Source organism: Nyctibius grandis, chromosome 13 (assembly GCF_013368605.1).
Source record: "Nyctibius grandis isolate bNycGra1 chromosome 13, bNycGra1.pri, whole genome shotgun sequence".
Taxonomy (NCBI): Eukaryota; Metazoa; Chordata; class Aves; order Nyctibiiformes; family Nyctibiidae; genus Nyctibius; species Nyctibius grandis.
In genome coordinates this window covers 16,665,589-16,687,502 of record NC_090670.1, presented here as the reverse complement: position 1 = coordinate 16,687,502, position 21,914 = coordinate 16,665,589, and the positions used below count along the sequence as shown (strand labels likewise).

Sequence of the window (21,914 nt, the reverse complement as noted above, 5' to 3'; positions counted from 1 at the left end):
ACTGAACTTGGCTTTGCTGCACTTGGCACCATTTTTATATACCATGAAGGACTCACATTTAAATTTGAATATTGATTTTGTACTGCCACTCAGTGCTCTTCTGTGAAAAATGCGTAGTAGTGCTGCTATTAATCTCCTTTAATTAAATATTCAAACTGCCTAAGAAATTCCTCTGCTACCTAATAAAAATTTATGAATAAAATGAATATTAAAGTAGTAATCCCCAAGAAATCAGATAGCACTGCAATTAACAGTCAATTTGTTAAAGCATTAACCAACTGTGAGTTCTCCTCATGATGTTGGCTTTTAAAATAGCCACTAACCACTAATCGACAAAATGGTGATGGTGAAGCTTGGGACCGAACAAAATTGGAAGAGATAAGTGGAACCCTGTGGTAGGCTTTAAAAGATCCAATGTTTGTTGCTGTTTTGGTAATCTGATTTCCTAGAGGATTGCATAATCCAAGACTGCGGGATAGTTTAAATGCTATACGTTTGCTTTTTTGTCACTGTTTTCTGCCCTCCCTCCCCTTAGGAATTGTACACAAAGGAAATGGTGAAAACATGTTCATTTCCCAGCAGCCACCAGTCATCTCAACTGTGATGGGCAATGGACACCAAAGAAGTGTCTCTTGCTCCAACTGCAACGGTCTTGCGCTCAACAGCAAACTCTTTGCCCCAGTGGCTCTTGCTTCTGGGCCTGATGGTAGCGTGTATGTCGGCGACTTCAATTTTGTCAGACGGATCTTTCCCTCTGGAAACTCAATTGGTATATTAGAATTAAGGTAAAAAAAAAAATAATTAACTGTCTCTGAATAGTGTTCATTATCCTGACTGTGATATGCCTGTGAAAACTACAGTGAATCTTTTTTCACTTATGACTTAAAGAAGCAGCCACATTTAGTTGCCTTGCGAGCGTATTTCTCATCGACTGTTGAACAAACTCATCAGGAAACTTACACTTACTTTAAGGTCATCAGTTAAAAAGGGCATCTTATGTGGCCCTTAAAACCAGCGTAGATGTGGAACAGGTTTTGCATAATGAACTTCTACAAAGTGCAGAGTTAATAGAGCAAATTTTTCTTCCTGTGAGATTTTTCATACATTTTCTCAAAAAAGTTAAAATATGCCATGAAGTATATTTTTGAAGAAAACCCCATAATTCAATAAAAAATACGTGCAGTATCATGTCAGGTCACAGCATTATGGCTGAATATAGACTTACCATGTTTAAAATTAACACAATTAAATTGTTCCTCATCTGTAACAAAGGATGTGACATGAGTTTAAGCAGACAAGAGCAAACCTGGCACTGCAGACTGACATGTCTCAGGCTGGGCCGGTGCCACCATTAATGACTCCTCTGTAATTACGACTCCAGCTTCCCATTCCCTTTCAGGGCCAGAGGGGAAGGCAGGAGAGATTTTGGACACTGATACACTAAACTTCTCTGACTTAGCACCCATGAATTTCCAACTAGCTAACATTGCTGGTGATGTTGTGTGCTGATTGTTCTGAATTAACTTGACAATGTGTGGGCTGTGGAAAGGAAGCGGTTTGAGAGAAAGAAATAATACTGAGTAACAGGATAAACAATTTTTGTTATTGGGATGTAGCTCTGTGAGCAGTTACGCAAAGAATACAGTTTTGTTGAGGACTAACATTTCTTGTCTTTTTCTTTTTTTTAAACCTGAACCGATCTGTCTTACTAGGAATAGAGACACAAGACACAGGTAAGTAAAACACAGTCAGTAGTATGTGAACCATGTTTGAAGAGAGTCTTACAAAAGTCCTTTTAGAAGTCTGGATATAACGCAAGACTCTGAGTATAATAAATACAAATGTTAATCAAATTCACCTTTGTTTATAGTAAAGTAGGTTTGATTTGTTCCCTTTGAAGGAATGAAGTCTCCCTCTAAAAATCAGTTTGCTGATCACCAGGCAGAGATGGAGAGGTTTAAACCCAAAAGCTGGGAATGCATTTCATAGCTGTCATATGCATTTCACGTGGTGTTTGAATGATCATAGATATAGCCAGCCAAGAAAACTGGAGTTTTAGCAACAAAGAAATAATAAAGGCTTCAGAGTCACACAAGAGGACTGTGCTTTAGCAGTTCTAGAATACTACAAACTTTAACATTTGCCACAGTTAGAGGGTGAACAGCAGGCCCCAGCACTGAGGACACTGTGTCACAGCTCAGTCCTTGCTGCTCCAGCTAAAGCAAAAGCAGGTGGCTTCCCCCTTTCCAGTTAGCATTTTGGCATTGCCATGTAGGGATTGCTTTAAAAGAATGAACGTTGCACATGAGGCTTCTGCAACAGACTGTGAGCGAGTTGGTTATAACAATCCACCTGCAGAAATGACATTGCAGGCTAGAAAGAGATAGCAAGGCACTCTGTATCCTTAGAAACAAACATTTCAGTACTTAAAGGAGATACATAAACCAGCACTAGTAGAACCTAAGCTGGTAACTTAATGGCATAGTAGGAAGGGGAATGTGAACTAAACACGTGTTTGCAGGATGAGAGTACAGGTTGGAATGACTTGCTTTAGCCACAAGAATGCTATTGAATGCTTTAGATTATTTGCCAGCCTCCTTACAGATGATGTCACATCTCATATTTTACAATGAAAACTTAGAAAGAAAGAATAATTCCGAGTTGGTAAATGCAAGGCTCTATGTTTTTTAACTGAAGGATTTTTTTCCATTTGTCTTCATGCTAAACTGACCAGTAACTTTGTAAAATAAAGAAAAGAAGCAAATTGAACTTATTTACTCTGTAATGCATTCAGAACATGAATCAGGTTTTAAATTCAGGGGTTTCTTTTGTAAAGTAGAATATTTTTAATACCTGCTCACTAGTACTAGTTTCTTGAGGTGAACTTAAACTTTAATTAAATCAAGTTGTGACAATACTCAAGCACCCAGCCCTATTAATTACAATAATAATTGCCTGTGTCACTATTCTGTCCAAATGAAATCTGTGGAAAATTGGAGGAAATCACTTGAAGTTAATGTAGTCTTAGAGGTTATGGGGGAGTACTCAGCAGTCCCACTGCATGCTGTTCTCTTGAGGCTGTAAAGGCCATAGTCATAGTGGAAATTTCTAGGATGCTCAAAGAAACATGTGGAAGCAACAACTAAAAGGTGTCAGAGGCTCATGACAGTCCAAGGAGGAAAAGACTTCAAAATCCAGTTCCTCAACACAACTTTTAGTCTCCAAAAGAGCAGGGGAAAAGGGTTTTTTTTTTACTGGGACAAAGAAAATACTGTGTAAAAAGGGATGGAGTTTGGAGACCAATAAACAGAGAAGGCCACTGATCTTATTTTTTTTACTTTTTAAAAACAACTTATCCCATTTGTTTTTCTTGTCATCAAGATTTTAATAAGAAATTACAAAGCTGTTTAATAACTGGTAAAAATGGAGACTAGGCTTTGAGGTTATAGGGAAAAAATTTACTACAGGGTAGTAATAACTTGTTCTGGAAAGATTCTTTCTAAGTCCTAGTCTACTTGATACAGTTTTTAATAGGCTAATTTAAATAAACTCAGTTTTAGATTTGATTGCAAACTTTGCAAAGATAGCATTTGATTTTGTTCCATTTTTTACTAATACTCTTTAAACATTTTAGTGTGCAAAGCTTTAAGCATAAACATCAACAGTCAGTCTATTAAATGCAATGACAAGGACGACAGAAAATATGTCTACAAGGAGCGTATATAACGACCCCTAGTTCCCTGCAGTTTTTGCATGATGAACAATATATTTAACATCTAGAATTCTCCTTGCAAGTTTTTCCACAGAAGTATTTTAATAAAAATTTAATAAAAAGTCATCTTTTGGCTGGCCAGTCTCTTCTGAGCTCACTCCAGAAAGCACAAATGATTCTTAATGTTTTCAACAAACACAATTTTATAATACTGGTGATATGTGATTAGGCATTAATTGCCTTTAATTCATCCTTTTACTCATCATTCATCATACCACTGTCTTCTCATTCCCTGTGTTTCCTTGGACTGGGTTTCATATCTGTTTGCCAGCTGTGGGAATACCTCTTTTCTTGTATTTCCCCCTTCTGTCTTTTATAGATGTTTATGACTAAGGTCAGCTTTAAGCTCATCTAGCTTGTGGCCCAGTCCTCAGAGGCTGAGTAGTTTCTGTCCCTTTTTGGATGGAGAATGAGAACTGAGAAATAGGCCCAAACTCTATCACATTTATCATGGTACAGCATTAGCCTTATCACTTATAAATGGAATAAGATTTCAGCAGACCATCTGTCAGAAGTTTTTTAGTAATATATACTCAGTAGATTGCTAAAGCAAAAGATATTGGTAAGTAATTTTTACATTGTTTTGCAACATTGCTCAGTAAGGTAGAATTGTCTAACAGATGATTAATAAAGCTTAGTATCTGCCTCAGCCAAGCAAAAACTTCATATTTAAAGAGGCTCCATCAACCTGAAATCAAATCAGTAAAATAAATCAGTATCATCTCCGACATTACCTGTCTGTCCTGGAGCCTCTGCCAGTTCTTCAGTTCTGTTTTATCTAGATTCTTCTTCTCCTGGTTTGTTGTGGCATGAAAACCCAACCCTGCAGAAGCAGCTGTACACCGAGTGTTGTCAAACTCACCACAAACAGAACTGACAAAGCTGAGAGGAGTAACTCGTTCCCTAACTTTGTTGGAGCAATCTTAAGTGTTAGTTAATTGTACCAATGTTAATAAAAAGTCTCTTTAACAAAAGAAAAGTAGAAATTTAACACTCTTTTTAATCTTCAGAGCAGATAGGAAAGTCCCATGTAGAGTTACAGGGGATGGGGGCAGGTCAGTGTCTTGCCCAACCACCTATCAGAAATCTCCTCCTCTCCACCAAGAAACATGGCAGTGGTAAAAGTACTGTCTGAGCACCAAAACACTCTGCCAGGCATTGGCCACCACTCTACCTGTGCCTGTCTCCCACCATTTCAGTAACAAACTGTGTGATTTAAAGGATCTACACTTAATCTGGATTTTGATTTTATTTTATAATCAAGACTATACTGTAGTCTCACCAGGCTCCAGACACTGGCATGGTGTGCCATGTGCTTAGACAATTTCCTCAAACTGGAGGTTGACTTTCCGCTCATAGAAACAAAAAGTCTTACTGGTTAATAAGATACAGCCCAGTTCTCCAATTAGAATTTATGATCCTCACCATTTAGTTAACATATGTAAATATTTTTTAAAATAACATTTTATAATCTCAATAAGGCACTTCAGTGCATGAATTATGGTGCACTAATTCAAGCCTAGTTGTACTGACAGTACTTGGCCTTCTGCCTTGCCCCTGACAATACAGTCAGCATGAATTAAGGCAGCATATTTCACACCTTCATATTTCCTAAGGTTTAGAAACAGATAAAAATAACCAAGAGTGGGTATTTCTGCCCATGTAGAATAGTCTGTGATTCACTTTGCTGCAAGTCATAGATTTGTTTTCAGTGCCAAGAGTACTAGGACTTAGCAGGTATAGAAAAATTACCTTGCTTTTGATTGTAATAATTATAACCAAACTAAAGTCACTCCAGTTAGCTTTATACTGGGTAGCTTGGTAGTAATGGACAGAGTAACTCCACCAATACCACTCTCTGCATAAGCTCACTACCTGGTACATAGTTGGCTGGTCAGGCGCTGCAGCTAGCACTGGTTCCTTCCCTCTCAGCGGTGGTGCTTGCATGAACTACATTAAAGTTGGTCTCACTTATGCCTCTGTCATCTCCAAATCATTGAACAGATGTCTTCAGAAGTGTTATGCTACCATGAACAGAGATTAAAAAGAAAAACAATTTAACTTTGACACTGTTCTCTTCTCTTCTAGTACAAGCCCTGCACATAAATATTACTTGGCCGTTGATCCAGTGTCAGAGTCCCTTTACTTGTCGGATACCAACACCAGAAAAGTCTACAAAGCAAAATCTCTCATTGAAACAAAGGATCTAGCCAAAAATGCAGATGTGGTGGCAGGAACAGGAGATCAGTGCCTTCCATTTGACCAGAGTCACTGTGGAGATGGTGGAAAGGCATCCGAGGCCTCTCTCAACAGTCCAAGAGGTAAGAAAAGAACCTATCTGAAGTACTTAGTGTTGGTCATCTGTCATTTCCTTCCATTATTTAGAAACTCAGATGCAACTGGATGTACAAAAATGGGTCTGACGTGATGATTTAACCCAACTATAAGCAAGCCAAATAATTTCATAAAGCTCACTCATGTTTTTAATACAACCAGTCCTTTATAAGGCAGTAGCATGAGCAGCAGGCTCCAGCTAGCATCCGCTGAAATGCTCTTTCCTTGTTACTACCTTTCTATTGCAAGGTGACAGCATTTAATTATATTTAACTTTTAAGCAAATAATATGGTTCCAAAGTCCATTTTTTAGATTTTATGCATTCAGGTGACTCTTGTAATGTTAATGGAGCTTACTCATACACGTTAAATCAGGGCTGTTCAAATCAGCCAGCAAAATCAAGTTTATTTGGAACTCTAGTTTGTCCTTCCTCATTAAATGCACTTTGCAAAATATGAGCATCTCGCCTACTGCAGGTGGAATAAGCATTTTGCTGTAGCCTTCCTGTCAGAATACGTCCTGTATTGTCACAGGCAAAACGCATGTGAAGCTTTGAATCCCCACCAGCGCCACAACTAATCCCCTTGCAGTGTGCATTAGAACTGTGATAAAGTCTCTGGATTTGGTGCTCTAAAGCAGCTGGATCACCCTCAACTCCCACTGAAATCCCTGGAACAAAGGGTACTCAGCAGCTCCCACAGCAGAGCCCTGAGTGGGCTTTTAGCATGCTCCCCCTGTAGCACACCGCTCCCTCCTAATGACTAACTCTGAGGAAGGGTTCTCATTATTTTTCGTGAGCTAATAAAGGAGGGCTGTATATAAGTAGGAAATTAGAATCTATATCCAGGTAGAAACGTCTCTAAGACAAGCAAATAATCCTGTTTTAAGGCTTAGCAAGAGACACATTGTAATTATAGAGTGACTTTAACATGTCTTTAGTGATAGGAGGTAAGTACAAATAAATGTTAATCTTCAGGCAGCTAATTAATGTAATGAATCAATTCTACAAATAGTAGAAAACAAAGGTTTTCAGATGCTTTAGCAGGAAAATGATCAATGTTTTGTTGCTGATTGCAACTGATTATATCTAATTACAATACAATTAGTTGTTCTACCTTATTTTCTTATTGGAGAAGTATGTTGATAAAAATTTATAATATGCTATTTACTTTAAAAATACCCATGCATAGCTGGCTTCCTTAACAGAAGGTTCTAGTCTTAAAGAAATTAATAGGAATAAAAGTACAATGAGTTCTGGGACAGCCAGCAAATACTAAAAAATTAACTGTTAGCAGGCAATGGCTTATATATTGGCGAATTCAGGCAATGGCTCCGAGCTGCTTTTTGAGTTACACATCTGCTCTAGATTACATCAGATTGAAATTGTTGGATTTGTTATGCTTTGGGTTTTAATCTCAAGGAACTGTGGAGTACCACATGCTCTTTTTGTCCAGGGCCTAGCAAAATGCAGCATCCACCTGTAGTCACCAGCACAGTATGAACAATTAGCTGTGTATTATCTAATGGCCTTAAAAGTGCCTGTCCTTGTTTTCCTCTAAACTGTAAGAGATTGAATAACCTTGGAAAGTAGTAGGAAGTACTTGCCTGGTAGCCATAGATCTATTGTTCGTTAAGCAACCTGAAAGTCTCACATACTTAAATACAGTTTGAGATAATTTTGGATCACTTCTTTTGCTTGTTATTGGAATAATTGTCAAGTCAGAAGACATCACATTTCTACTGAAATTACATTCAAACAGTATACACAAAAATACTTTTCTAGGAGATAAGAAGCACTGACAAAAATTTTCATGAGTCCACAGACTCACCGACATCTTACCCACATTTAAAAATACTTGAACACAGAGCAACACAATGTTATATAGTATTTGACCACAGAAATAAATTGTTTCTAATTTCTCACCTCTGAAATTTTTACAGTGCAAAAATAGGTACCTGATAATGCAGATAAAGACAGTTATTGCCAAGACATTATTAAATATAATCATTTGTATTACTCAGTGACCAGACAAGATTAGCATTTATTTTTTTAAGCTGATATAGAAAAACGTTTAGCTGGGGTTTGTTTGTTTGTTTTTTCCATTTGCTGCCTTATTTTTGTCCTGAGTATTCCCTTTTTTCCTGTTATAAATGAAAAATAAATTTACCTCTTACTTGGTAGAAAGGTAATGTCTGAGAAAGAAATCCATTTAGTGGCCATCTGACCTTGGTTAGCTACAGCTCGAAAGTTGTATTCTCATTTTCGCTACCGGCTGCTTGTTACTCTGAGTAAGGGCTTATCTATCCGACTCAGTTTATCCATTTGCAAAACTGATAAGAAACACCTAGTGTGTGACACTTGTGAAACTTAATCCTGTTTGGTAACATCCTCAGAAGTATGTAAATAAGTGGAAATTCAAATACTCTTTCTTACTTACTTTTCCGAAAGTTGCTTCAAATGCCATTTTAACTTTTTTGAACTCATAACGATTTTTCTGCTTCGGTGGGCATGCAGGTAGGTTTTGGGAGAGTCCTAGATTATTTAATTATTTAAGGCTTTAATCAACTTTTATTTCTCATTACTTTTATTTGGCAAGACCTTTGCCTAGTGACCAGGAATTAAATGCCAGACAGGAAAACATATCTGCTTTCCACAACTTTTGTTTTGCAGGTAACAAACGTGTAGCTTTGTTCAGTCTGTTCCCACTTCTCTGTGAAGGACTAGAGATGGGGCTTAGCGGACATTAATCTTGCACTATTGTATGTTCAGCTGACTTTGAAAGATGTTTTTAAACATGCATGGGTGATGTAGTTGAAATTCGAACTTCAATATATTATTTTTACTGCAACTTTCTTTAATTCTGTAGAGATCTCAGACTAATGAGTCATGTAATAGATGACCCAAGTACTTAAGCAGAATGTGAAATGATACAAGGTGTGGACATAAAATAAGATCTGTGACAAGCTGAACACATTTATTACACAAGATTATATTGAAAATGAAGAAGTAACTACACAAGATATTAATCATTGACTGAATTCCAATCACTTGAACTTTACCAAGTAACAGATTTTAATTTTGGGGTGGAGAATTCTGTTTGGTGGGTTTGGGGATTTTTTTGATAAAAAGTATTTATGGCACATCTAGTAACCAACACTATCATTTAAACAATCTGGATTAGTGTTTATAATAAGGCACTAAGGGATAGTGTTCTGATTTTAACTAGATTAGTCACTGAGTATTGGAGCAGTAAGAAGCACTAAAAGTAATAGAAATACCTGGGAGTTGTTCTATTTAGCACTGCAAAGCCAATGCCTGGATCAAAGGCATTAAACAGTTACCTACCCTGCCCTTCTGGAATCAGTGGGCTTTAGACATGTAAATAGATTTGACTTTCCAAGCTTAATTGACAGAGGCAATGAGAGGCTGAGACAATCGAGTTACCACATTTTTGCTGAGCTACAGTGTCTCCCCGTCAATATACTAAGAAAAGTGTCTTAGATTAACATCTGATTTCAATTACCCTGTATTTGTGACCACCTCGGAGCATTCACACACGACAGCTGTGGTGGAAACACAAACTAACTTTTGCATTGAACCCTGAGCATCAGAAGCTATTTACAACACTTGGAAGACCAAGCACTAAATGCAAAGCTGTAAGCATCTAATGCCCTGCAGTGTCTGCTTTTTGAGCCTGGGTCCAGACCAGACTCTAGAACTAGAAGACAGATGCACACACTGCCTGGGCAAGCCATGTGTACAGTCAGTGCCTCAAGAAATTAAAAACTGCACACTGAGTACAGAGTACTTGAATGCAGTGCAGTGACCTTACTACAGATGCAGTGACCTCAAAGTTAGCACCAGGGAAATGTAGAAGGTTGGAGTAAGTTCTAAATCCCATGCATAAAAATACCTTATACACAGCTGTAGCAAAGAACCTTTTTCACTCAGACCCATGGCCACAAACTAGCAACACAAATGAAAGTCTAAATTAAAAATCAGTTCTGCAGTGTAGTTTTATTCATTTTGCTAGAAATTACTTTACTAAGGAAATACTACTTTTAAAAAAAACATGGTTTTGAAAATGCATTCTCCCCAGTAGCTTACATCCTGAAATAATCAGTCTTGTTGCTCACCATCTGCAGCAATACTTCCTAAAGTAAATAAAGCTGTAAGAACAACTGTTCAGATTAAACCTTTACATTTGTCAAATGACAGTAGCCCATTTAGGGCCTCCTCCTGCTCAGCTAAAAGATTCCTGTTACCTTCAGCAGGGTGCAGACCAAATTCCTGATACAGCCTTATGTGAAAACAAGACCCCCTTGCCATAGGTAATGATCAATACTATTTATTCAGCAATCTTTGCTATTCTATAAATTCCTAAGACCTTTTCAACATTTCTATACGGTTCGAAAAGGAAAGTAGAATGGGGTGAGATGTTTCATTAGCAATATATAAAGTAAGAAGTAGACAAACGAAGGTGATTTGCAGCCTTGAATCATTGTCATGTATGCATTGTAGAACCAGCAAAAAATTCATCTCATGCCATTTTTGATTCAGCAAAATCTAGTCCTTATTTTTCTCTTCAGTAGTCTTATCTACCCACGATTTCAGGAGTCTGGGAATCTTGTAGAACATTTAAGGTAAACTTTCTGGACAGCAAGTTTTCCTAAATTTCATCCAACCTTCACCTGAATGCGTAAGTTATTCACTTTTCTGCTAACCATTGTCAGCAGTATGACCCCAGTCATCCCATCTCAGACTAGAAGGAGAACATTTTCAGTCAGTACTTAAAAATGCTGTTTGCTCCAACTCTGCTGTTAACACATCTAAAGAGAATAACACTGAAGTGCAAGTACTGAAGTCGTGTTCCAGCTGACAAAGAACTGCTGAATATTTTGCCGCTAGTACTGAGACAGTAATGAAGTAAAGATGACAAAGATCACAAAGCAACAGACTACAAATCATTTGAATCGTATTTTGAGTGGTGTATTATGGTAACCTATAAATAACTAATTGCATAAAATTGCTTTACTAGTTTCTAGATGGCAGCTTTAATTAAAAGCACTGGAGACATTTAGAAGTTTAGAAATGGATGGCATGTAATTTGCCCTTTTACCAACCATAAAATGGTAATTAACCAATTTGATTCACTTCTTCCTATTAAAAGTTTTATGAGAATCACAAGTTCCTTCTAAATACAGTTTTCTTCAGCAGAAAGTGGCATTCTCTTTTATCAGCCCTCACCAGTAGTTTTAGATGTTCTTTTACAAATTCTTTAGAAGTTTAATTAGAAGTTTTCGATGTAAAATGCTCATTTGCAAAGTTTTTAGCTGAGCAAAAAGTGTAAAGTAGACTTTCCAGAAGTGGGCAACATATAGCTCTAGCTGCTGTTTATTGAGGTGTTCAAAAAGGATTTGTTTGCAAAAAGAGTCTCTTAGAATGCAAGTGCAGGCTATGATGTCAGTGGAAAAAAGAAAATATCTCTAATGGGGAATTTACTTTATTAGTTTTAATCCATATTTTTAGCACTATAAACTTAGCTCCATTAACATTGAAATGCCAGGATTTCTAGACTGAAAGATCATATGTATAATAATAATATGTATTTTGAATTTATACCTATAAGAACTACACACAAGAGTGATCAGTTTGCTTTCAAAGTGTTATTTGCATTTGTAATCATGCACTAAGGCAGAGCTGTCAAGGGAAATAAACCTTTAACCAAAATCACTCCTGAGAGCATATAACAGGAGAGAATCACAGAATCAATCAGGTTGGAAGAGACCTCTGGGATCATCAAGTCCAACCATTGCCCTGACACCACCACGTCAACTAGACCATGGCACTAAGTGCCATGTCCAGGCTTTTCTTAAACACATCCAGAGATGGTGACTCCACCACCTCCCTGGGCAGCCCATTCCAATGTCTAATGACCCTTTCTGAGAAGAAATGCTTCCTAATGTCCAACCTGAACCTCCCCTGGTGAAGCTTGAGGCTATGTCCTCTTGTCCTATCGATAGTTGCCCGGGAGAAGAGGCCAACTCCCACTCCACTACATCCTCCTTTCAGGTAGTTGTAGACTGCAATAAGGTCATCTCTGAGCCTCCTCTTCTCCAGGCTAAACAACCCCAGCTCCCTCAGCCGTTCCTCGTAGGTCAGACCCTCCAGACCCTTCCCCAGCTTGGTCACCCTCCTCTGGACTCGCTTCAACACCTCAACATCTTTCTTGAAGTGCAGGGCCCAGCACTGGACACAGTATTCAAGGTGCGGCCTCACCAGTGCTGAGTACAGAGGGACGATCACTTCCCCAGACCAGCTGGCTACACTATTCCTAATAGAGGCCAGGATGCCATTGGCCTTCTTGGCCACCTGGGCACACTGCTGGCTCATGTTTAGCCGGCTGTCGATCAGCACCCCCAGGTCTCTTTCCACCGGGCCACTTTCTAACCACTCTTCCCCCAGCCTGTAGCGCTGCATGGGGTTGTTGTGGCCGAAGTGTAAGACCTGGCACTTGTTCTTGTTGAACCTCATGCTGTTGGTCTCGGCCCATCTATCTAACCTGTCCAGATCCCTCTGTAGGGCCTTCCTACCCTCCAGCAGATCAACGCTCCCACCCAGCTTGGTGTCATCTGCAAATTTACTGAGGGTGCACTCAATCCCTACATCTAGATCATCTATAAAGATATTGAACAGCACCGGCCCCAGAACTGAGCCCTGGGGAACACCTCTAGTGACCGGCCGCCAGTTGGACTTTGCCCCATTCACCACCACTTTCTGGGCTTGGCCATCCAGCCAGTTTTTAACCCATTGAAGAGTCCACCCATCCAAGCCCCGGGCAGCCAGTTTGTCTAGAAGGATGCTGTGAGAGACAGTGTCGAATGCCTTACTGAAGTCTAGATAGACTACATCCACAGCCCTGCCCTCATCTGCTAAGCAGATCACTTTGTCATAGAAGGAGATCAGGTTGGTCAAGCAGGACCTGCCTTTCATGAATCCGTGTTGGCTGGCCCCGATGCCCCGATTGTCCTGCATGTGCCGTGTAATGGCATTCAGGATGATCTGTTCCATCACCTTGCCTGGCACAGAGGTCAGGCTGACAGGCCTATAGTTCCCTGGATCATCCTTCCGACCCTTCTTGTAGATGGGTGTTACATTTGCTAATTTCCAGTCAGCTGGAACTTCTCCAGTTAACCAGGACTGCCAGTAGATAATCGAGAGTGGTTTGGCAAGTTCATTTGCCAGTTCCTTCATTACTCTGGGGTGAATCCCATCCGGGCCCATAGCCTTGTGGGTGTCCAATTGGCACAGCAGGTCACTAACCATCTCCTCCTGGATTACGGGGTGTTCACACAGCCCCCCGTCCCTAACTTCAGGCCCTGGGGGCCGAGTCTCCTGAGGACAACCGGTCTTGACATTAAAGACCGAGGCAAAGAAGGCATTGAGCACCTCTGCCTTTTCCTCATCCCCTGACACTACACTACCCTCCTCATTCAGCAAGTGGTGGAAGCTCTCCTTGACCCTCCTTTTGCTGTTGATGTATTTGTAGAGACTTTTTTTGTTATCTTTGACTGTAGCAGCCAAATCAAGCTCTAATTGAGCTTTGGCCCTTCTAATCTTCTCCCTACATGACCTGGCAACATCCCTATAGACCTCCCAAGTTACCTGACCCTTCTTTCAGAGCAAATAGGCTCTCTTTTTTTCCTTAAGTTCTAGCCTAAGAGGTTACAGTCAGCCTTCTGTGTTTATCATGGTTGTACCCAGCCCATTTACTAAGTACTATTTCATGCAGAAAAGTTACGAAGAGCAAAACTTTTTCTGCAGTCTTTCTAGTGATGATACTTAGTAGCCATGTGTGATTGCACTAGCAGCAGTTCATTTTTAATGACAGTTAACAGAATATAAATGGTACTGATTAAAAGATCTCTAAGTGTTATAAATATTGTTCCAAGGAGTCTGCATAAATCTGCTGGAGACAGATGTTCATAAGAGCTTCTCTTTTACATTCAGGTACAAAATCTAGTCCTATGTAAGACAGCCCCAGTGCCTAAACATGACTAAAAACAGTCCTTCAGTACAAGCATGTTACTCAGAAGAGATTGTTCTCAGCCCTGAGCCAAAGAACAAGACTAAATCTTTGCACAAGTTTATCTTGTCCTTACTCAGACATGAGTGTTTAATGAGGAATCTCATACCCGAGCAAGGTACACCTGTCACTTGTGCGGTAGGTCAGATTTGTGCCCAAAGACAGAGTCAGTTAGGCATACAGATTAGTACTACAGTTCCATAAAAAAACAGGATCAGACAGAGTCCAATACAAACTACATCTCATTCTCTGTGCAAAGAAAAGATACCTAAAACTGACTTTTTTCACTCACTCATGGAGTGAGCAGTGTTCCTACTTGCACTCAGTGCCACTCATTACACTCAGCATATACATGTTTCTTCTGAGTTCCTCAGTGATTAAAGCACAGTTGAAGTGCTGCTTGTGATTTGGTTCTGCATTACACTGTACGTCAGAAAAGGATAAAAATAAGCTCTTGGAGTACAGATTATGTGAAGCATCATGCAAGATGTGATAGGAGCATTAATAAATCCAACTCCAATAATGAATAAATTGGGACAGTTTAGCCACAAACCTGTATTTTGTTTTCCAATGGATGCCTTATATAGCATATTTGTCAACAAGACTTAAATGCATAAGTAATTCTTTCAAATGGGTAAAGTGAGGTTGTTTTAGTGAACAGGAGTAAGCAATGGGAGCAGTAGTTCGTTGTTGAACATACAGACAGTGGTACTTGAAGGAACTGGCTTATTAGGAAGTACCAGGAATTTATTATCTTTAGTACAAATACTGAAGACATGGGCTTGTTTATGCCATCACATTGGCATATGTACTTCCCTTGCAGATAGATTGCCTTTCTGCAATGGCTGGGAAGCAAAATATACACTGTTAATATTAAAGGATCTTTGGTTTTCTTATATAGTCAGTGTTTGAAATCCAGCAACACAGCTGAGTAGTTTTGTTTCATTGCAGCATAATTTTTGATTTTTATATAATGGATGGTTTGCAGCCAACACAGCCATCTGTTCACAGGGAAATTGTGTAAAACAGAAGGTGCATTTGCCCTAGTGATAGATCCTGGCCTTGTGTTATCCATAGCATGGATCCCATCCAGGGCTGCGCTACCCAGGTGAGAAGCATAGCTCCTTGCTTACCATGCAGCACCACCCCTCTGCAAAGGCAGACTAAGACACAGCACATGTGCTGTAGTTCCCACCCACATCAGGTTTCTCATTTGAGCCTGTGAACCACACTGGAAAGCAAATCAAATCCCATCTAATATTGCTTCATAATGCAATATCAGTAAGGTTAAAAACACCCCCAACAGTCATAGCTGCATGCACAGCATAACAGCCACATATGGTGGTCCTTGCTCTGCACACCTTCCCTGCCACAGCAATCCAGCATGGCTTTTTCCTCTCAAACGGGGTCTTGAAGAGACTCTCAAGAAAGTAGTAGGAGGCTGGGACTGAAGAGACTTTTGTCTCCAACCTTCACACATCCCAGAAGAAAAAACCCTAGAGCAATTTCCTAGCAGCTTTTCCATTTACTAATAATCCCTTAGTGTGCTTCAGCTTTTCAGCATAAAGCTGAACAGAGCAGGACAGGGCCCAAGCAGGAGGACGGGGAACCCCTGAGCATCCCAGTGAGAACAGCAGGAGCTGCCTCAGGGCCCAGCTCCACCTGCTCTGTGGCCCCAAACTGTGGTAGCAGAGTCAACACAGCCTTTCTCATTTTCTGAAGAGAAAATTTATCCATATACAAACTAAACTGTAGATTGTGACTGAGGCCTTTGGGAGCTATTGTCATGAAAGCATCTCCAGACTTGTAGCTGCACCACAGAAAGTGCAATCCTTTCAGTGTGGTTTGCTCTGTTGGCTTCTGCCATGTGCATTCCCTCAGAATAACATCTGGAAAAACCTCATCAGATTTATATATTAATTGTTTATATGGTCATTAATAACCAGGGTGGATTTCTTTTTGCTTCAGTTGGGTTTTTAGGGTGGATATTTTAGCAGCTCAGTTGTATCAAAAGCGATTTTGCAGTTCTCTTTGCACACCCAGCCTTTGTTTCTGAAGAGGCAGCCAGGTCTCAGCTCCAGCCCTGTGGGCACCCCTAATTCTGGCCTTTTCTGTGCACAGATCTCTTCAGTGCAAAGTCTCTTTAGCATGCATGAGGGACAGACAGAGGTGCCATCCTTTCCCAAAAACTGGAACACACAGGTTACACCACCACCACACCCCCCCTCCCCAAAAATGCCAAAACAAACCCTTTTGCCTCTCAGATGGCTTTACCTCAGCCAACCTTCAAACTTTCAGCCTTTTGAATTTGTAATTGGACATCTCAGAAGCAGATGACAGCCATGAGCTTGCCAGTCATTCTGTAGTTTCCAAAAGCACCATTACTCTCTGATTAAAGATCCTCTGAGGGAGTCAGTAGCAAGGAGGCACAATCTGTGAGCTCCCAGGCCAACAGGGAGCTGGGCCCTAAGATGGCTGCTTTTCCTCTAGCCTTTTTATAACCTCCCAGATTTCCCCCCAGCTGACCCATCCAGCCCCCCCAGGTGATTTCAGTCCCCCAGGTGACATCTCTCCTGGAGAACTGGGACATTTCAGTCATCAGCTGTTTCACATAACAAAGTGATGTAGGCTGACCCTGTACCCTGCAGCACTTCAGCAGTCTGTGGGCGTTTTTTTGTCCTGGACGGAGAAGGTGACAGGATGGTGAATACCTCTCTCCTAATGGCAGTTCACAGCCAGATGAATGCGCTGAATTGACAATTTAAATAATTAATTTCAATGATCAACACTGTGCTGATAGCCTGAAAACTGGATGTAGTAGAAGCGCTAGATGCTAAAGTTAACTGCTGTGACCTTTAGATTTTTTTTTTTTATAGCCTCAGACTTTTGCAAGGTGCCTAAATGACACCTGCGGCGAAGAGGCACCTCTGGATGGGAACTGGGCGGTGGGGGACATGATGGCAGGGTGTACCCGAAAGCCTGTCCCTCTGCGAGGCCTTCGCAGCCTCGCTTGCTGCCTCCCTCTCAGCCAGAGTAAGGGATGGAATTATTATTCCTGCTTTCTGTTAGAAAACAAGTGGTCATGGGCAATTTGTATTGGGACCCTGCCACAGGGTGTTAATGCTGTAAGAGAAAGCGTATTACACACCAATGTGTATGTAACTCAAACCTAATCCCCAGGCGTTTCCAGCTGCCAGGTACAGATTTACTTAGGGGCCTGGGGACTGTCCCCCCTGCTCCCAGCCCCGTGGGAGATGCATGTTCCCCATCAGAGCCGCCTGGTCCTGCGCCTGCCCCCCACACTGCTTACTCTCCCTTGCTCCCAGCTACAACTGCTCCTATATATTTAAAGAAACTACATTAAGTATAAGGAAATAGGGCTGGGAGGGAATTCATTTGGGGTTTTTTTCTTTTTTAATGGCGTGTGGAATTGCTGTATGAGATGCTAAACTGGCATGCAGACAAGTGTTTTGTAAACTCAGAGTACATGCAGACTCCGGTTGTGCTAAATGCAGGGGACAAAAATCAAGAACCATATAAGCCACTGTCCAAACCATCTGTTCAAGTCCTCTGCTTTTCATTTCTGTGTAGCAGAACATAAATTCATTATTAAAATAGCTTGGCTGTGCACAGCAGCTGCTATAACTGCAAAGTTATGCAACTTTAAATGGGAAATTGCGAAGTAGTTTAAAGCAAGAACTGAGGCGGTTTTGGTAGAAAGGCTTCACAAACCTAACGTGAATAGAAGTGCTTTTCTAGCTATATTTTCAACATTTCAGGAAGAAAAGATCTTACTTACAGTTCATGCAATATAGAAAAGTCTAACAAATTGAATGCAGGAAGAACTGGGGAGAAAGAGTTAGACTGGGACAGACTAGGGCTGGGCATGAGTTGTGACATGGCTGTACCGCACACAGCTGGTGGGAGACGGCAAGCCTTCTGTGCCTCAGTTTCCCCACTGAAATACAGAAGACCATGGCCTTTCCTTTGCATAGCCCTCATTTTCGTTTTAGGGTCCGTCTCTCCTGTGCAGTGAGAGAGCTGCACTAGCTCCTGCTGAAGCCCACTGTTGTCATGAGGGTGGTTCCAGTACATTGTCTTGGGCAGCACTGCACTGCAATACATCCTGCAGCACATGTTCCTTCTGCCTGTTAAGGAGAGCCTGGTTCGCACCATTTGTATGAATAGCCATCTCACAACCAAGTCTCTCACTTCTGTGGGTGCTTCTTCCTTGCTCAGACACTCTGATAATTCAGACAGTACAGTAATAAAAAAAATTTGTCTCTGCATGAGAATTCAGCAAGTGAAAATGAAGAAAAATCAACTGTAAGATAAGTTCTTAGAAAAGGTAGTCTTGTCCCACTTTGTGATGGACATGAAGTAAAGTTATTGAAAAGCCTAATTCTCTGTATATAGAATTACATTGCATGCAAAGCCTCTGCTGTTTTGTTCTTTCTTCCTCATATCTTCCCTCTTTCTCTGTAAGTCAAAGACAGTCTGATATATGGGTATGATCTTTCCATATACAGTTTGTATAAGCCTCAAATAAGTAATAGGTAGAAAAAAAAAATCATACTTTTTTTTAATCAGCAGATTTTTCAGAGTCTAAGGGGAGAGGAAACATTTTAAGCGCATACTTTTTAATCTAGGCAATATCAGTACTAACACTCTTTTTTACCCTTTCCCTTCGTCCAGGTATCACTGTAGATAAGCACGGATTTATTTACTTCGTTGATGGTACCATGATTCGGAAAATTGATGAGAACGGTGTGATCACAACAATAATAGGTTCGAACGGCCTCACATCAACCCAGCCATTGAGCTGTGACTCTGGAATGGACATCACTCAGGTAGACACCCAGTTTTCATGTGTTGTCGCTTTTCTACACATTGTGGAGACAGATAAATTAGTTTCTTGTACAAGGATTCTATATCAGAATATGCTGGATGAATCAGATAATTCTGGACTGCACAGTATGGAGTGGATCTTCCATTCACACGATTATTCTAAGGTGTACCGTATAAATGCAAAACTATATGCTTGATTTTTTCCAGGAGATGGCATATGAATGTGTAAAGGGGCTTATATAAAGAATACATACTGCTTTAGAAAGTTGCTTGCTACTCTGAGATAGATCTTCTAAGGAGTTTATCAGTTTAGAGTGCTTTGCTTTAGTCCAGCATCCAGCTCATTTGCTTGAGCTACTAAATGGAAAAAATATATATTCTGTTTACATCTAAGCCTGTTCTAAATCATGGAGGAGCATAACAGTAAGTAATTACACACCGTGGTATTGTATTGAAGCTACTGCATTTCAATACATTTCTCAAAGTGTTTTTCAGTTCTTATTTCAAGAGCCATGTAAAAGAAACTGGACTAAAGGACATTTATCACATCTCTAGTTTCTGCTAAAAAAGAGATAAACATGAAGAAATATAAATCATGCTCTTGACAAGTCAGTGAGCCACACTTATAGATAGCACAAGGAAGGGATTGACCTTTGCCAATACACACTTGAATTAATTGGCTTCAAAATGGGGGAAAAGCTGTACTTGCAAAAACCCTGAGGCATTCAAGTAACATACTAAAGTTATATTCTGGACTGTGTAAGCTAATAAACAGGATCCAGTTAATTTTGCATTTCATTTTCTCCCTGCCATTTTCTCAGTCCTTCATAATTGGAAAATCATGGTTAAAATACACGGTGTAACAATGGTAAGAGCTTGTTCCTCGTTTCTAAGTAGACTTTGAGTAATAGCAGGTGATGATGATCTTGTATTCACATACCTGAAGAAAGTGGGGTCAGTGTTTTGGGTAGTTCTTATCAAATTTCACAGGGACAAATGATGGAATCTAATGCTACTGTCACAGAAGCACTTGGGGATTTTATTACTAGAGTCAAAACAGAAAAATGTGTCTTTGCTCCATCTCACCTTAAGTATTTGCAAACGTGGGGAGGGGAACCTCAGCTTCCCCGTTGCCAGTTCTGGGATAGGCAGGCCTTTGTATTCTCTGTGGTCTGGTAGACACATAATTATTCCATGTAAAGAAGGACAGGGTCAACTGGCTTAGTTGTGCTAAACCCAAGCTTAAACTAGCCTAGTAATTGTCTTAAGGGCACCTCGACTTCTGCTCTGGCACCTCTTCTTGCAGGACAGCCAGACCTGCAGATGATGAACAGGAACCCACCACAGCAAGCAGTGCTCCCTAGCTGGAGGCACTGGCTCTCTGCTCCATTGCTACATACCAGCTGGCAGGAGCAACGCTTCATGGAACTTAAAGCTGCCTGAAGCACATTTGCTTCCTACTTGGATACGTATAACAACTGCCTGGGGCATCAATAACCAGAGTAGAGATCTCTGAGGTGCAGGGAATGGTGCCAAGTGCAACGTCTGCTCCCTGCCTTCTCCTTGTGATTTCCATCTCAGGCTGTACAAATAATTGCTTTACTGGCCATATAGTGTGCGGCTGTGTATTTATGTTGAAATTTTTGCTCATTTTGCTCAGTAACAAAATGTCTCACTAAATCTGAAATGGTGAGTTTTGATGGTTTCCAATTCCTTTTAAAAAATGCAAATACCCTTTAGCAAATAAGTCGCAGCAGGGGATCTGGCAAATGCAGAAGTAAAATTTTTTTTTAATGAAATGAATTTCATTTATGAAATGAAATTAAAAAGGTAAACTTTTGGGGCTGAAATCAAATATGCCAAATTTGTAAGTAGATTTAAATAGCCTTAAAATCCTGGGTTTTGGTACTTTCCCGAAACAGGTTTAGTTTACCGTAGTCTACAACATAGTTCCAATGCTATGGAGAAATGACTGCTGCAAAATCACAGATAAGGAAGAGCATGTCATAGAGCAAATTCTTCTTCATGTTCCTCTCAGGACATCGGCATTCAGCTGGGGTAGGGCCTTCTTTTCATAGAAGCAGAAAGAAACTTTTTTTACCATGAACATTCCAGGTGCTTCCCTGCTGCAGCACCTACAGGAAACTATTGCTGCACATTTCTCAAAATTTTGGAAATGCTTCAGTCACATTATTGACAATCTGCAGTACAGATGTACATGTAGCTTTTGGAAGCATTTCTTCTTTGGAGGATTTGTTTTGTGGGGGTTTAAGTGAATCTACTTGTTGAAGTTTTTCACGAAATCCATACTTTTGAGCTTTTTCACATACACAGTAAAACACAGACACAAAATAAATGCCGAGAATGCATGTTCTGAAAAGTAACTGTATCTAATTTGCTCGATAGTCTTCTTCCAAAATTGTTGCTTATAACCAGAAAACTCTATGAAATAATCACATCCCCTTGAAGTCGAGCATGTTAATCTGAAATTATATCAATAAAAGTAAGGGAATGATATTTTCACTTAGTCAGAAACAATTGTATATCCTTGCAAGACTGCTGAGTTTATTCTGGAATGGCATAAACATAAATGAAAAATGAATTTGGCCTGTCTCCACTTAAATTGTTTTTTGGCTAAATTACAAATGGCATTTAGATCAAGAGAATGTGGGTTGCTCACAAATTGTGTGTTTAGAGGGACTTATGAAATAGGTTAATAAAATCAATTCTCAAAACTAAATTTGTTCTGACAATAAAATCAACGACTTGCCTAAAATCAATATTTCTTGATTTACCAAAGTACAAAAATGTACTCTTGAAGTAAACACATAGAATAACTGCCCATTGCAAAAGCTACTGTAAATGACAAGCT

At 40.0% G+C, this 21,914-nt stretch overlaps 1 protein-coding gene across 2 annotated transcripts in view; it reads left to right on the top strand.

The window, feature by feature from the left end:
• The window catches only part of TENM1 (teneurin transmembrane protein 1), a 250,817-nt gene that overhangs the window by 188,587 nt on the left and 40,316 nt on the right, over nucleotides 1-21,914 (top strand). For both annotated transcript variants that reach the window (XM_068412163.1, XM_068412162.1), the window contains 4 exons: nucleotides 536-785; nucleotides 1,713-1,733; nucleotides 5,861-6,093; nucleotides 18,890-19,044. In XM_068412163.1, the coding sequence (XP_068268264.1) occupies nucleotides 536-785; nucleotides 1,713-1,733; nucleotides 5,861-6,093; nucleotides 18,890-19,044 (659 nt within the window). The remainder of the gene's footprint in view (nucleotides 1-535; nucleotides 786-1,712; nucleotides 1,734-5,860; nucleotides 6,094-18,889; nucleotides 19,045-21,914) is intronic.